Genomic DNA, 16,949 nt, shown 5'->3' with positions numbered 1-16,949 from the left:
CTCAAGATACTTTTGTAATCAAGAATTTAAAACCGATTACATTCTATCTCAAGCACTAGGTTTTAAATTGTTAATTAGAAGTACAGTTGAAAGACTGTTGTACTGCTTTGAGGTAATACATGTAACATTATCGTATGTCTTGATACTACCTTTTTATCAGTGTGAGTTAGGAGACAAAGTAGTTAAGTAAAGAGAAAGTAAAACATACACACTTTTCTTCACTATGAAATATGGATGGTTTACAGCCATACCTACTTGAAAAATTTTTATGGTATCCTCTGTATTAGAGATCTCAAAATGGGATTTAAAATTCTGTATATAAAGTTAATTTAAAGTTGTACAATATTTCATGAACAATAAGAATGGAGCTATTATAAAATCATACCGGTGAGGATTTGTTGGAATTTTATACTAGAGAGAACTAGATAGCAGAATAATTTAGAAGTTTATTAATTTTTTAAAAAGAGGATATATGGAAATGTTATATGAGGCCATAGAAATTTTATCTCTAGGTTACTATATTTTTAAATAGTAGATGAATGTATTGTTGCTACTTATTCCTTTATTTAAAGAAATGTTTTCAGATAGTAATACCAAGGCAAGAAGCTAGAACACACAAAACCACACAATTGATTATCTTTTTTATTTGAGGGTGGCTGGCCAGAGTGGGTGGGGCAGGTAGGAAGGAGGAGGTTTGATTTGGGGAATCTTGGCTAGAAAAGGAGATTTATTTTTTCCTTTTAAAGCATTGAACACCTGAAAATAGATTACAATGGGAAAAACAGGCCTTGCCAGAGACATTAGCTTATATTGGCGTAATATTTTGAATGACCTAGTCATACAGGAACTCACAAAATACTATTAAATGGTAGTAACACATGGATAAAAGCTCTGTGCTTGCTTTTGTAGGAATTTGTCTTATGGGACACTGTAGTTTATTAAAACTTGTGTGCTTCTTCCTGGTTTAATGATGCCAAACATCCAAACAGCATTTGCTGTGCTAAGCATAAGTAGAGCATACAAATTTTATTAGCTAAGTGATGAACAAATTTGTCCAACTTACTATTTGAAACATACTTCAACTGTAATGCTTTGGATTGATAAATAACTATAACAGATTGTACAGATATTAACACTTATGGATAGAAACAATCATTGTCCTATTTGTCTTCACAAAAAATGATTCTTTCTTACAATTTGTATCCTGTTTCTTATATTTTATGTTTAGATGTTGAAGCATTTGTAACAGACATACTGAAAGGGGAAAATTTATCCAAGAAAGCAAAGGAAAAGAGAGAATCTCTTATTAAGAAGATAAAAGATGTAAAGTATACGTAAGTCATTTACTTGCCTATTATTATTAACTTTTTACTTAGAAGCAACTTTGTAATTAACGTTTTAATAAAGAATTTATTGTCATTGAATTAAAATTTTAATGTTACTTAGTTGCCATTAAGTATTTATAAAGGACAATATATATTTTCACTATAATAGCTTTTAAAAACAGATCTGCTTATCATAATACCCTTTTTGTGAAGGTTTGTGAATATGTATTTTTGTAAACATTCTAGCAAAATTCAACTGTTTGCTTAGGTGAGGATATATTTTTTTAAATGATAAGACATAGTTAGGTTGAGAATTTTAACACAAATATGGAAAATAACCACCAATACTGAAATGAATTAATATAAGTTGTAGGTATCAAAGGTATGTTCTGATTTTACTACTGTAACTTAGGTTTTTAAAAATACTTTTATTATAAACCCATAAATCTTTTGGAATTGTCATTTCAGGATAAGAGGTAGTTTTTTTCCCCTCCAAATATATGTTTATAATATACATTTTAAAATAGCTTTGAATTATTGTCACTTATTAGATATTGTTTTGATTTGTCAGTCCTCATTTTAAAATATAATGCTCTTGTTTTATTTTGCAGCTATCTTCAGGAATTTAAAGACAAAGGTAAATTTTCAAGTTTGTCAAACTTGACATTCTTTTTCTTTGTGGATGATCTGACACATACTGAAATGTAATAGTTGGAATCAAAATTTAAATATCCGACTGTATACTTAGACTTTCAAGATGAGAGTGCTAGCTCCCCCTGCTGAGAAAAAAATTAAAAAGTATATCCAGAATCTACTCTGCACAAATCTGATGAAGAAATCCCTGTTAGTTCACATTCTTAGGTTTTATGTGTCTTAGAGTCCATTGTGACAGAAATTGGTTAAGAAAGGCCTGTCTTTGCAGTTGTTCATAGAATAATTCGGTGAAGCAGAGATGAGATACCAACCCAACACCATGTAACACTGCAGAGATGATTTCATAGTAGTGATAGGAGCAGGGGGCCTCAGGGCTGGGTAATTATAGATAATGTTTTAAGGATAATTGTTTTAAAAACAGGATCAATTTTTGTCAAGAACATAAGAAAATATTTTTCAAATGCTGGTTTTTATTATCCTTTTGATATGAATAAATGTATGCCATAGAAATTTTCAAAGAAGAATTTCATTTTTTTTTTTTGAAATATGTCAGAGTGCTGGTAACCTGACGGTCTTCCTTTAGATTTGAGAAACAGCTGCCTAGCCCACTAAAAACCAAGTCAGGAGAGGCGTAGGAAGTCCCTACTTTTTCACATCTTTAATTCAGTAACGCCCATACTTGCATGATGCTAATTCATAGGTCATGACCTGAATCCTGTGAACGCTGGTATGAGGGTCACAACATGAGGCCAGTTAACCTATGCAGAGCTAGGATCTGTGCTTGGGCGAAAACAGTATGACATCTTCTAACTGGGGTTAGCAGATACCACAGAGTAATTCATATCTCTGCCAACTGATAAGTGAGAGAGTAGTGACAGTTTCAGTAAACCAAGTACTTAGCCAGACAAGCCCAAAATCAAACAGTTAAAAGGAAACCACAGTACTTTTCACGCTAAATCATTAAGATTGTTGTGATTGGAGGGAATGAGATTTTTTTTCCCCATTTTAATTTTTTAACACTGTTAAAGAGAAGAGCAGGGACACTCCTCCTTCCCACAAATACCCACTTTTTGATAGTCTACAACAGACCCTAAACTATGGGTTTAATTAGGCTTCATTTTGCTTAGTCGATGTAGAAATAATAACTTTATACATTGTAATTATGATAACTTTTATGCAGTGTACCGATTATAGAGGAATATTAGATTTTGCCTTCTTAAAAGCACATTTTGTACTAGGGATTATTTGTCACTCTCTCATTGGGACTTACACATTAAGAAAATTTGAAGCTAAGAAAGCATGATAATATGAAATCATTGTCTGGTTGCTTATTATTCAGTAATAGGGTAGGAACTTTCCCTTCGGTATTCTGGTTTAGGACTTGTTCAGGTGTGTGGATATTAAAATTACATTACTGAGATACATTCTTTTTCTCTAAAGAGAATGGAAGTTGATATAGTTTTCGATAGGAACTGAAAAATGAGCCTAGACTAAGAGTTCAAATAACACAGAATTCGGAGATTCCCCATAATCATTTCCCTCTGAATAAGTCATTTGTAGTTCAATACTGCTGTACTGAGGTAACTAATCACCAGGAGTGCCTGTTCAGAAGTGAGCCTGTGGATAGAGTAGATGTACACCTTGGAGAAATATGAGAAGCTGAGCAATTCTGTGCCATCTCACCTCAAAGTACATTCAGCTTTGTTCTAAGAGGACCATTCCTGTGGTGCAGGGGTCCTCAAACTACGGCCCGCGGGCCACATGCAAATACAAGTATTGTATTTGTTCCCGTTTTGTTTTTTTACTTCAAAATAAGATATGTGCAGTGTGCATAGGAATTTGTTCATAGTTGTTTTTTTTTTAAACTATAGTCCGGCCCTCCAACGGTCTGAGGGACAGTGAACTGGCCCCCTGTTTAAAAAGTTTGAGGACCCCTGCTGTAGTTTGTTAGGACGGTAAATGGAAGTACACATTTAATAGTTGCAAAGTAATTATTTACGATACTTTCTTAAATTAAATAGGGGTTTATTGATGATCAGATTCTACATTGAATTAATGCATGCACCCATGCATGTTTTCAAAGTGCTGCTTTTCTTTTTTCTCTCACATATTCCCCTTGGGGTTTTGGATTGTCTTCAGCCAAGGTGACCTGGGCAGATTCCTTTCAGCTGTTTTCCTGTTCTTTCTCTTTCCCTCTCTTCTCCCAGGTCAATATGGGGTCACAATGAAGTGAACAGGGGCTGTTTTCCTCCTGGTTACCTTTGGACTCCTGTTTGTTTCACATACTTTATTATTTTTTCAAATGACAGTTAATTACCATGTTAATATCATTATTGGGAGGAAAAAGGACCAAGTAGTGAGCTCTGAAGTAGAATGAATTAATCCAGGTTTATTCATTTCTATTAAGTGAGTTCTTAGTTTCTCCAAGGTACACAACGGTTTAATGCCCTTCCTGACTTCCCCTCCCATCTCCTCCTCCCTACACTGTAGATGCTACCCCCCCCCCCCATCGTGAGACCAAACAGTACAGAATTGACCATTTGCAGTATTTCAGTTCTTAAAACCATTTGAATTGATACATTAAGCCACATAGATCTCAGAGTAAAATTTGTTTTTAAGTCCAATTTTTTGGATGAGAATAGTTTGTATGATAAGAAACTTGTCCATTAAGTTAAGTTTTTACTTGCTGTTTATATCCATTTCCATAGCAAGCTGTGGTCTTAACACTTCCCTTTTCATTTCTTTACTTTCTTAAGGTCCTCATTTTTATCTCTTCATATCCTGAAGTCTAGATTCTCCCTTGAGGAGGTCTGACAAATTGTGACTTGAGAATAAATGATCAGTTGGTTTTCTAAATTCCTTAATTTTGCTTGTAAATGAGAAAGATTTGAATCTAAGCAACGAGGACCCATCTTGCTTAGTCTAGTCCCTGTTACTCACTTGAAATATTGCCTCTTCTACCTAGAATAGAGTTCCTTCTTGTGTCCTTCAAATATTGTACATTACAGATTTATGGGCTAACTCTGGTTTCCTATTCTTAGTTGCCATATAGCTCAGTAGTATAAAGTATATCTGAATATACGCTTTATGTACTAGGAATATGTTCATTTTAGAATTATTTTAGACTAGAATTACGATTATTTTAGAATTTGTTCTGTGTCACATAACCAAGGTCATAGGTCTCTTAAATGTAACTTGAAATAATTGAGTAAAGACTGTTATTGACTGAGTATAAAGTATAATTTTCTAATATATATTAGGTACATGGTAAAAAAAAAAACTTTACTTATAGTTGTATCTTGCCCCTATGTTAGTCTTGTTCTACTCCCGTGATGACTTAGGTGTAATTATTTTCTGTAGAGAATGATTAAGGTAATGTGAAGATACCTATGCATGACACATAGCAGGTGTTCAGTAAATATTATATTCTCAGATTCCACTTCATTCATCAAGAGGATTTAAGTAAATCTTGAATTATAATTCAGTTTTCAAATAGTTTTTGAGGAAATTATAAATTATTAAAAGAAGGGTGTGAATATTCACATGAGAAATACTTCAAGAGAAGATTTCTTATATTTGGAAGTTATTAGAGCTTTAGAAAACATGAATCTATTGTTTTCGGTTCCCTTAGCTATTCTCCTTTAAAATATTTCCCTCTAATTAAAAAAATTAATTTTGTCCATTGATATTGTTAAATATGTATAGATTTACTTAGAAAGCAATTTTCATTGACCTCATTGGTATTAAGTTCATTAATGGACTAAACTGCTTTTTAAAATAGCAGGATTGGTAGGGAGGAAGGGAAATTAGTTTGTTCTGGTGGGATCCTTAAGAACAGCAGAAAAGTCAGAAGTTTGGGTGACATTTCATTTCTTTTCTTTTCCCTTTCCTGACTTCTGTTGAAAGTTAGCTCCCCAGTGAAATCTGAGCAGATGACTTGCAGCCCTCCCCCACGCCTGCATCTCCAGCTCTGTGCAAATGTGTTAAGCATGTTTGAGGTTGGGGACCTGTAGTAAAAGTATATGGCAGAGGCAGTGCTTGAGAAATGCTATTCTTATTCGAAAACTCTGCCTCACATTTGCACACTATAAATTAGCGCTCCTATGATAGAAGAGTCATGAAGAGAATCTTCTTATTTGTGGTGACCTAAATCTTTCCAAGATTTTAGAATTAAACTATAGATTCCCTTAAGAAATGACAAGTTAAATGTGTAGGTCTATTTAGCTGTATTTTATTACTTCTGAAATGAGTTTGGACAAATGAACTGAGTAGAGAATTAGAAATTAATTTGTTTTCACTCAAGTAATTCTCCGCTGCCCCCACATTTATCTTTCATGCTTTGTAAGTTTTAGGTATATTATTTAGTTTAAGGTTTACCTGATTGCGTTTAAAATAAGACTGTATTTGACAAAATAAGCAGTACATTAGTTAAATCAACCTCAATGGTGGTAGAGATCATGACTGTTTAGTTACTACTGTTGTGCTTTATATCTAGGCATTTAGGGAAATGCTAATTGATGGTGAGCTGGATAAAACAGAAGGCATAATAGTGATTTGAACACAACTATTATACATTTAAAATGTTTTTCTGAGAAATATATTGCTATGGTATGATTAAGCCTTGGTTTTGCTGTGATATCTTAGTTGCCACTGAATATGGGAAGGGAAGTCTCGGATCATTGTTTTTTAGACTGTTAACTTTGTATCATTAATTAAACTTTTGAAAGTTGTGGGATAAATCAAATGCTTTTCTAGGGAAACAAGAAACAGTATTAATGAGCAACAACCCCATAATTATCCTTGTGAGTACATAACAGGGACACATTCATGTCTTTTCTTTGTGCAATAACTTTTACAAAGAAGTATTTTTAAACTGATCATTAATTTTATGACCACTGAAATGAGATGCAAAATTTATGCTGTTGTCACTGGCACAGGCTCAAGGCACCACTGACATTATGTGTGATTGTAATAGAATGGCTGCCAACTAATGATTCTGTAGACATTTCATTTGAGGATGCTTTTCTTTTAGATGTCTGATTAGTCTGTAATGCTTTCAATTATGTCTGTAAATTGTATTGGATACGTTTACCTGATGCCCTTCGTTACTTTGGAGTTCAGTTTTCTATTACATAAACTCAAGTTGAACATTTCCCTTTGCAGGTATAGCTGCAAATACTCAGCCCATGGGGGAAAAATACATTGCACTACTCAACAGCGACCCCTGTGTTCAGTTAAAGCCCCTTATAATGCAGCAGGTCTTTTTTGGGCTGAAAAAATAATTAGGGAGGGGGAAAAGGGGTACATCATCACTGGAACAACAGTAAAATGAAGAAGACCATATTGAAAAATGATGTGGCCTTTCAACTTAATGCAGGTGAAAAGGGAATAGCCCTGTATAGATACCACAGAAATCCTTATTCTTTACTTGCTGAGCTACTTCAAGGAACACTTAAAAGGCGGGGGGGGGGGGGGGGGGGCTGAGTCCAGTAACAACACTTAATTCACATTGTCTTAGATAAATATAAATATCACTCTGATTACAAAAAACATTTGAGATGAGCTGCAGAATGGGTAAGTTTAAGACAATTTCACACACACACACACACACACACACACACACACACATTAATATATATAATCCAAAATTGTTTTTTAATAAAACAAAAACCAAAGGCTTTTTGATAAAACAAAAACCAAAAAGCAAAGGTCTTTAATATGCCATTGACCAATTTTGTGTGGAATATTCATAACTCATATTAAGTATTATTGAATTTATAGCTTTAATAATCTTTATGTTGTGTGTGTGTGCATGTGTGTATGTATGTATACGTATGGACATACACAAAATATATAAGAGATTATTTAAGGATAAATTAATTCTGATTTTCTTTCTTTTAAGTTGAATTTATTGGGATTATATTGGTTAATAAAATATATGGGTTTCACATACAACTCTATAATTCATCATCTGTATATTGTATTGTGTGTTTACCACCCAACTCAAGTCTCCTTCCATCATCATTTAGCCCCACTTTATACTCTCCTACCTTCCCTCACCACCCTGATTTTCAAAACTTTTTAAGTTTTATTTTTAAGCTTATTTCCACATAGAGATTAAAAGACTTAAGCCCAAGCATATGAATACTTCTCAGAATCCTTTCCATATAGTCATTGATTTCAGCGTTGTACTTTTATATTTGTAATAGTGTAATATGCTGAGTGCAAGCTCTGGTGATGTATTTGAAGTACCCTAATTTTTTTTTCACAGCAAGATTTATTTTATAGTTAATTATATGAAATATCCTTTGAAAATTCATCTTATAAAAAAATCTAAGGTACTCTAGCATTAAGAGCAATGGAAAATTTTGTGATCTTTACTACCACATAGTCCATGAGCTGCCATTCCATGTTCACACATATTTTCACTAGCACTTTGCGAGGTTCTCTCTGACCTCATGTGTTAAATCAGAGCACTTTCTTTCCATAAGGAGAAATATTGTAAGGGATCACTAATGTTCTGAAAAAATACATTGAACATCTTGTAAGAAAGAGAAATTAAGATTTGAAGAATGAGTAGTGTTTGTATGTGCTCCTTACAATTTTAACTGGGGAGGAAACATCACCATGCCTGGTGCATCTCGTGGCGGAATCACTGAGGGCAATAAGTAGTCTTCTCTATATTCTGCTCTGATTGTCTTGATTGGAGATCCTGTCTTTTCTTTCAGGATCAGGATGACAGATGCTGGTGAAATATCAACATTATAAGGAAATAGAGATGAATATTGATTTTTTAAAGTTACTTGGATGGTTTTGTCTTGAAAGAGGCTATGTTCCGTACCAAAAACATGTTGCCAAATAGAGTGCTACCTGACAAATGGATGTCAGAGGATACAGAGGTCCCTTGGAGGGACTGGTAGCTTTAATCTAGATCTTTTCAGCAACCATGGTCTACAAGTAATTCTGTAGGTGTCCTAGGGATCCTAGGGAGATTTTCACCATGCTTTTTGGCTAATCCCTAAGGTAGCTGGTTTTCTCTTAAGTTGTTAACAGAGAACTAGAATTGGTAACAGATAATTGGTATAGTATTAAGTATATATTTTTCTTAGTTGTTGAATATGGGTACAAAATGAGTGCTTATATATATAACTGGGCTAGCAAATATCTGAAACCTTCTTTTGAAAAAATCATTCTAATGAGTATGTGGGGAAAATCCAAACCACAAGATTTAATTGTGGGGATTAAATGGCTTCAAATTAGCCAACCAGCCAACCAGCAAACCAACCAACCTAGGATTTGGAAATCATGTAGAAAACTGGCTAGAACGTTTTACAGTAGATAAAAAATAATTGCATTTTCAAGAGCAGGAATCCTGTATGGGGAAAGCTGCTTTAAAACACATATAACCCTTTTACGTTTAAACGAGGTTATTTACAAACCAGATACCTTCAATTTTCATTCAGTGATAGCTCACCATTTTAAATTTTACCGTAACGTTATCCTGTGATTTTTAATGAAAACAAAAATGGTCATATGCTTTGCATTATCAATTTTTCAAATATTGAGTAGGTAAATGGTAAGTTGAATAATTTCTGTGTGCTTTTTGTGTTTTGTTTTTGTCATCCTTGTTATCATTATTTTGGCTTCACCTGTTCATTTATTTTGGATACATGCTCTGTTTTACCCTGCTTCTACTTTTTCATTCATCTTTGTAGAGACCATCATAATTTTAAAACTTGAATCCTTTTGTATCTGAAATAAACAGTTGTATACCGACCTTCAGAAACTCTTAACTTTATCTAAATTACAGTGGATCTACATTAAAATAGGACCTGTTCTTACAGTTCAAAAGTTTTCTTTGTTTTTTTCTTTATGACAGTGACTGAATTTAATAGGAAAACTTACCTCTTCTGACAAAGTAACATTTTTTAAGATGGCTAAATTATAAAAGGTTTTTCTCTGATTCTTTTACAGGTGATGCAGAAGATGGGGACGAATATGATGATCCTTTCTCTGGGGCTCCAGACACTATTTCATTAGCTTCAGAAAGATACGATAAAGATGATGAGGCTCCCTCTGATGGTATGTGATATTTTCCCATGGCATATACCTCTTGACACTAACACCAAATAATGCAACGTGTCCAGGTGGTGGTCTTGTCAGAAAGCAGATAAATGCGCAGGCTTCAGTTAACTTATCTTTACCGGAACCTTTTAAGGAACAGAAGAGCTCTCTCTAGTGGTTTTCCTAAGTATGTGGTTCCTTCATTTCCTGGGAAATTTTCTTTACTGGAATCTTGAGAAGAGTGCTTGCATCATCATATGAATATTATTAGTAAGTTAGTTGGTTAATTTAATATTATAAGATTCTTGCTTAATTTTAGTATGCTGCTAATGGCTTGTTGTATTATTTATTTTATAAATAATGAAAAAGGTTTTTGATCTCTTTTCCCCCCTGAAAACTTCATACATAATTAGTTCATAAAATATTAAATTAATTATCCCTACATTGCCTTCTCACATTGAGACAGGTTTTCATCAAATGCTTCTTTAAATACACATTTTCATTTTTCTGATTGTCACCTAAAACTGCCCCACACTATGCGGTAATATTATAGTGCTTTGTATTAATTGGATTAGCAATAAAATTGAGTGTTTATCTCTTGGTAATTTTTTAAAACTTGTCAAAGTTATGCAACTTGTTTTTCATGTAGTGTGTGCTTTCTCTGTTATAGCCAGTTGAGTGCATCTGAATTATAGAGATCTCATCAGGGTGATATGTAGTTATAAATTAAGAATGTGTATCGATAAATTAGCCATGCATATTAATTTGTGGCACTCAAAGTTTCGCAGAGACATGGAAATGAGTAATGCCTTCTGCCACTATATGATGATCAAACTGTGCAGTTCCATCTCTAAATACAATTGCTGAATGAAAATATGCTTCCTGCAACAGAGCACTCCACATTTTATGGTATCCAGATTATTCCCTTTGGAAACATAAATTGCTTTTATGAGGTATAAAATTATGTCTATTGCAGAACAGGGATAAGTCAAGTACATGCATAAGTGATAAACATTCTAACCACTGATTCAGAACAACACAATCTTTTCTTTATATTCAGAACTTTGTACAATGTGCAGCAATAATAATCATATCCATTTTATGTTGAATTTTACATTTTGGTAAACATTTAATTTCTATTTTTAAAGGAAGGGATTTTTCTTCCCTTTCATTTTCTATCTGTCTTTTAAAAAGATGCTCCCTGCTCTTCGGTCACACTTGCTATCCGAAAGAGAGCATCACCCTTTCTAACCTGATCTTCAAAAGCATTTCTACTACATAATCCTTTATAATTGATAAAATAATACTTTCAGGCAAAATTATGAATTATTATTTGAGTTGAACTATTTTCCAGGCACATTACAATGATTCGTTTTGCTCCTCTGTAAAATATTGATAGAAATGAGTATGTGATGTGTGTGTATGTATACATATATAGAAACAGGATATTTATACTCACGAGAATATATATATGTATATATGTATATACATGCACATATGGAATATTCATAGAATATATACACTCAGGATTTCTCAAAACAGTATAAATATTTTGATGTACAAGGGGAACTTATATGCATTCTTAAAAATATTCTTAAAAACCTAAGAAATCCAACAATTAAATATCTATGAGAGCCAGTGCTTTTGTTAGAAAAAGTGAATTATTATTAATTCCCTTATTATAGAGCATTTACATGATTATTGTTTTCTTTTTTATGAGTGAATAAGTTATTATGCTTATTTCATAACCAAATAATCAGGAAATACATTAATAGCATAAAATTTATTGTTAAAAGGTTACTTTATCAATATTTAAATGTTATTTAATAACATATTTATAACACTAAATTTCTTACTAAATATTGGTGCATTTTCATTATTGTTTATGTAAGCTATTCTTAAGCAGAAATAAAACTTAACTTTTAGTATTGTTCATTTTTGGTATGTAAATAATACCATTTTGATATTTTACATTTTTTTCTGAGATTAATATAAATTAATTTAAAAACTACCAATTGGACTTTTATTTCCATTCTAAAATATCTTCTAGTCATATCAGTTTTTCTCTCTGCAACTTAGATTTGTATGTGTTCTCTTTCCTTTGCTGAATAAATTTTCCTTCATTATGTGATCTCAGTCTAATGATATATTAATTATGAAAAGATAATGCATTTAACAATAAGTATAACTAAATTAGCACAGGTCACCAAAAGGCCTTTTGTCAAATCAGATTGTTGTTTTGTCCTTTTGACTTTTACCTTATGGTAGGCACTAACAAAATATCTGAACTCTGATGGATGATAAACTCTAAACATGATATGTATTTTTCATAATGCTAATGTAATTTTCAAGGCACTGAAAGGTCAAACCTGCACATCTCTGTGTGCATTCTAAGTCTGTCTTTTCCTTTAATATTTCTTTTTCTCTGTTTCTCTGGTTCAAAAGTTCACTCAGTTCCCAAATGGCTACCTAATTTTCCAGTTATTCCCTCAAGCCATATGTGTTTTGGTTTCTTTATGGTTTATTAGGTACTGTAGGAAAGTAGCATAAGTTATATCTTCTAATGAAATTCAAGCACACTTCAGTGATGCTTCGACTTGATTGCTGGTAGCAATTAAATCACAGCCAAGGAGGATAATGCATAATCTCACAAGGTCCAGACACCCTATAGAAATTGAAAGGGGATGAAAACAGAAAACAAAAACAAAGTCTCCCCACCCTGCCAGACATGTTGTTTCCAGCCTGCTTTTTTTTTATTTTTATTGGCCAACTGCCTGATTGATAGCAAAATCATAACTTGCTGCATGCTAACAGGCAGAGTTCACTTGTAGGTTATTGTGAGCTGATAAAGGGTTAGATGGAGTTTTGATTTTCGCATTGGACCTTGGTACACCAGATTAATGGAATTTCAATGAGAGACTAGAGTAGCCACAGCTTTGTCAGAGAAACAGATGGAGATTCTATAGTCATGTCTACTCATTAATACTAGTTGCTTGAAAGGTGTGCTGCTTCTCTATACAAAAGAGTTGATATAATTGATTTTTGAGCGGTGCATTGAAAAAAGTACCTTATTGATGACTAGAATCGTAACATAGATGGTGACAGATTTTTGTACAGCTACATGTAAGCTTAAAAAATATCGTATTTTGCAATTTTTTCTTCTCTCTCTCTTTGGACATGCTTTTTATTTAGATTTTTTTGAGAAAAAAAATGCATTTTAAAGACCAGTAGCAAAAAAATAAATGAGAAAATGACATGCTAAATTACCTTTTAAGAAAAAGAGGAAGAGTCTGTATTTTATTTATCAATGATGGCATAACTGCTGTTAGTTTCATTTTGATATGGTAATATTTATTTAAAAATCATACTTATTAGCAATGTCATTTTATTAGCTTTGTGTTTTATTTGTTCTAGAAAATTTAAAACAAATCACAATGGGTTCTATACTATTATAGATCACTGTTAGAAGTTTTATGCTATTGTGTGTTTGGATATATTGAAGTGTTAATATAAATGGTACATATCAGTAATCGGATAAAAATTAAAGATATGAAACTTAAAACCTTATCCCTTAGTGTATACACGTTAGAATGTGTGTTTGGGCACTAAGGTGGTAGATGCAGGGTAACCATTAGGTGCTACATAATAACTTGGGCATCCATTTTTTCTATTCTGAAATTTTTTTCCCCATTCATTTTCATCATTTGTGAAAGAAAGCTTCTAACCACATAGCATTGTGGAAGGTCCCTGAGGTGAGGTGAACGGGCTTAGTGAGGTAGAAGACATATCTGCTCTGCCCGTCTATGATGGGTTGAAGGATCCCAGTGGACTTTTGTTATAAATCTGATTCTGTGCTAGACCATAATCACTTTGTGGATAAGAATCTGGAACCTCTAGGGTGTGAATACAGCAAGGCTAAAATGAAGCTAAAGAGATAAAACAGTCATTTATTTAAAATTTTTTTTATTTGTATTGAATTTATTGGGGGTGATAAACAGTCATTTATTGCCCTGGTATCTTCCTAACTAAGAATTCCCAAGTAGTAACATAGGTTACTGGAAACTGTGTGCATTTCCAGGATATGGGTTTATATGAAAAAATATTGGTTTAGGAATGGAACTATTTTTTAAAGTTTGGAGTTTAAGAAAAAAAGTGTTTTGATCATAATTTATAAGAGTAAATAATGATTTTTTCCTTTGGGCATACTTTTCTTTAAGAAAGCCCAGTGTATAGAAATTTTGATTTATAAAACATATAAATCACTTATTTCGAAGGAGTGCTTTAAAAAGAATTATCTCCAGGATACCTATAAATAATGAACTCACTTAATGCCTCTAAAACAAATTTAGCTGTAAACCCATCCACACATAAATTTAATGTGTAAGTTTTCGCACTTTATACATCAAGCTTTTGAGAAAGATTTTTCCCCCCATAAAATTAGGTGTAACACTAATCACTTCTTGTAAAAGCCAAACCATAGATATGCTTTACTTTTCTCTGGGTTCCAGCAGAATTTGAAACAATGTTTAAAACCAGGAAAAAAGGTTCTTTCAATAACTTATTATTTAGGGTGTCTTTCTACTATAGTATCATGTGGTTGTTGATAATTAAAATCATATATTTGTGTTTTATTCTGATAATTTAGATTAGTTTGCGACTTGCACATATCTTTATGCATATGGCATATATTACTATTGTACTTGTTTTTTAAAACATCTATTTTAGTTATTTCAATATACCAACTGCTAGCTTGTGTTATAGCAATATAAGAACAATGATTGCTTTAGCCCTTCTGTAATGTGTATAGCATAGCTTCAAGTACTTTGGTAAAAGTGAGGGGTTATAGTTTGGGGAAATGATAAAAGTAGAAGACATGTTTTTAACAATCAAGATATATGTTGTGTGATTGGAGGTATAAAGTACACAGATGTGAAAAGTTTTTATGATACAAAGGTATATATGAATAAATAAAAACACATAACCACTGAGAATCATCTTTCTAAGTTTTATGCCATTGAATTGGAAAATATATCAGAATAAAGCAAATGTATGCAAATAAGACTGTAACAAAGTAGGTTAGATAAAAAATGTTGCAAAGGTAATAAAACTCAACATTATGAAAAATAATGCATCTTTAATACAGTAAATTAGCAGTTATTTACATAGTACATGAAGAAGTGTGCAATATAGGGCAATGGGGAATTCAAAGATGAATACGACAAAGTTCTTATTTTTAAGAGACATGTAATCTAAATAGAAAGAGAAGACATGCACCTAAAATAAGACAATTAGCAATCTAAGTTCTAGTAAGGCAGACTCCAAAAACAGTAACTAGTATGTATTATAATATTTAATTGATTTGATCTATACCAAGGCAAATAATTGGTTTCATTCATTTTCTTCCTTTACTTGTTGACCCAGTCAGTTGTATGTTATGGCATCATGTTGAATAAACCAAAGCATAAACTTTATGCTTCATTCTAAGAGGTTATGGAGTAAAGTGTGGAGGAAGGAACTTTTATTTTCTAAATATATTTTTGATGATTCCAGAGAGAGGGAGCTGGAGAGATAGAAACATCAATGATGAGAATGCCCCCTACTGGGGATCAAGCCTGTAACTGGGGCATATTCTTCACCAGGAATCGAACAGAGACCTCCTGGTTCATGGGTCAGTGCTCAATCACTGAGCCACACAAGCTGGACCGGGAGGGATCTTTTATTTAATTGAGTTTTCCATGGTTCCTGAGTTTTGCTGGAGAAAAAGTGGGGAAAGATGCAGGAAAAAAACAAACAAACCCAAAACAAACATTTGGAGGGGACGTCCAAAAACCAGATTTTCATAGTGATTGGCAATAATTTTGTTGTCAAGGCTGAGACACTTAACCTCTCTGGATTTTTATTTTGTGAAATGAAGAGTTTGGATCAGATGATTGCTTAGAAGTTCACTAGAACTCTAAATGCTTGTGACCACATTTCAGAATTAGTTCATTTAATGGTGGCACAGAGGTGATTTGTCTGGGAGAAGATAATAACCAGAAGTGAGGTTGAACAGGAAGGAGTAGAAGGGGTCTTAGAGGTAAGTGCGCAATGGGCAGTAGGCGCTGACTACCTAGTGAAATTAAAAAGTTGATCTTTGATTTCATAGTCATGAAAATATTCCTGAAGCAATATACCGATGTGATGAATGCAGATTTGAGGGAGGTTGTCCTGGTAGTTTAAACGTAGGATGAATCAAGGCAAAGAGATCATCTAGTAGAGGCAGCAAGCTAAGTGCTTTGCTGCATTATTTGTTTTTATTCTCGACAGTCTGTCTGTGAGGCAGTTATTATCACTATTTGACAGTTAGGGAGTCTCAGGGAAGGAGAAGTTTAAATGATTTGTCCAAGGTCATGTACTAAGTGGCAGAACTGAAATTCTGTCTGACTCTGAGGATCACGCCCTGCTCTCAGAACCGTTCTGTGTTGCCCCTTCCCCAGCCAGGATACTGTTGCTTGTGGTTGAGGGGGTGTTGACGAGAGCCAGGGTTTAGAGTAGTGGATATTGCAGTGGACAGGAAGGGCTTTGCTTGCCCCTTCCTACCCCACCTGTGTTGGCAGATCAACAGCATCAGTGTCGCCTGGGAGCCTGTTAGAAGTGCTGAGTCTCTGTCCCCACCCAAGACCTACTGAATCTGAATTAGCATTTTAATAAGATCCCTGGGCACACAGTAAAGCACGAGAAGCTCTGTTCTAGAGGTATCTATCATATTGGCCTCTGCGGCTAGAAAGAAGGTGAGCCAGACCATGCTGCTGCACTTGGGCTGCCTATGCAAATATGTGACCAGGCATGGCAACAGGCTGTGAAGCAGGTAAAGAATATCCTTCTATGTGCACACCTACCTTCACTTCCAGTGCTCTTCTGTGGCCC

The 16,949-nt window shown here is 33.6% G+C and overlaps 1 protein-coding gene across 1 annotated transcript in view; it reads left to right on the top strand.

Moving 5' to 3' along the window:
* The window catches only part of SKAP2 (src kinase associated phosphoprotein 2), a 148,256-nt gene that overhangs the window by 8,335 nt on the left and 122,972 nt on the right, over positions 1-16,949 (top strand). Inside the window, exons 2-4 of the mRNA XM_059712619.1 lie at positions 1,229-1,334; positions 1,937-1,962; positions 9,954-10,061. Of these exons, the coding sequence (XP_059568602.1) occupies positions 1,229-1,334; positions 1,937-1,962; positions 9,954-10,061 (240 nt within the window). The remainder of the gene's footprint in view (positions 1-1,228; positions 1,335-1,936; positions 1,963-9,953; positions 10,062-16,949) is intronic.

Source organism: Myotis daubentonii, chromosome 10 (genome assembly GCF_963259705.1).
Source record: "Myotis daubentonii chromosome 10, mMyoDau2.1, whole genome shotgun sequence".
In the NCBI taxonomy this organism is placed as follows: Eukaryota; Metazoa; Chordata; class Mammalia; order Chiroptera; family Vespertilionidae; genus Myotis; species Myotis daubentonii.
This window is presented reverse-complemented; position numbering and strand designations above follow the sequence as displayed.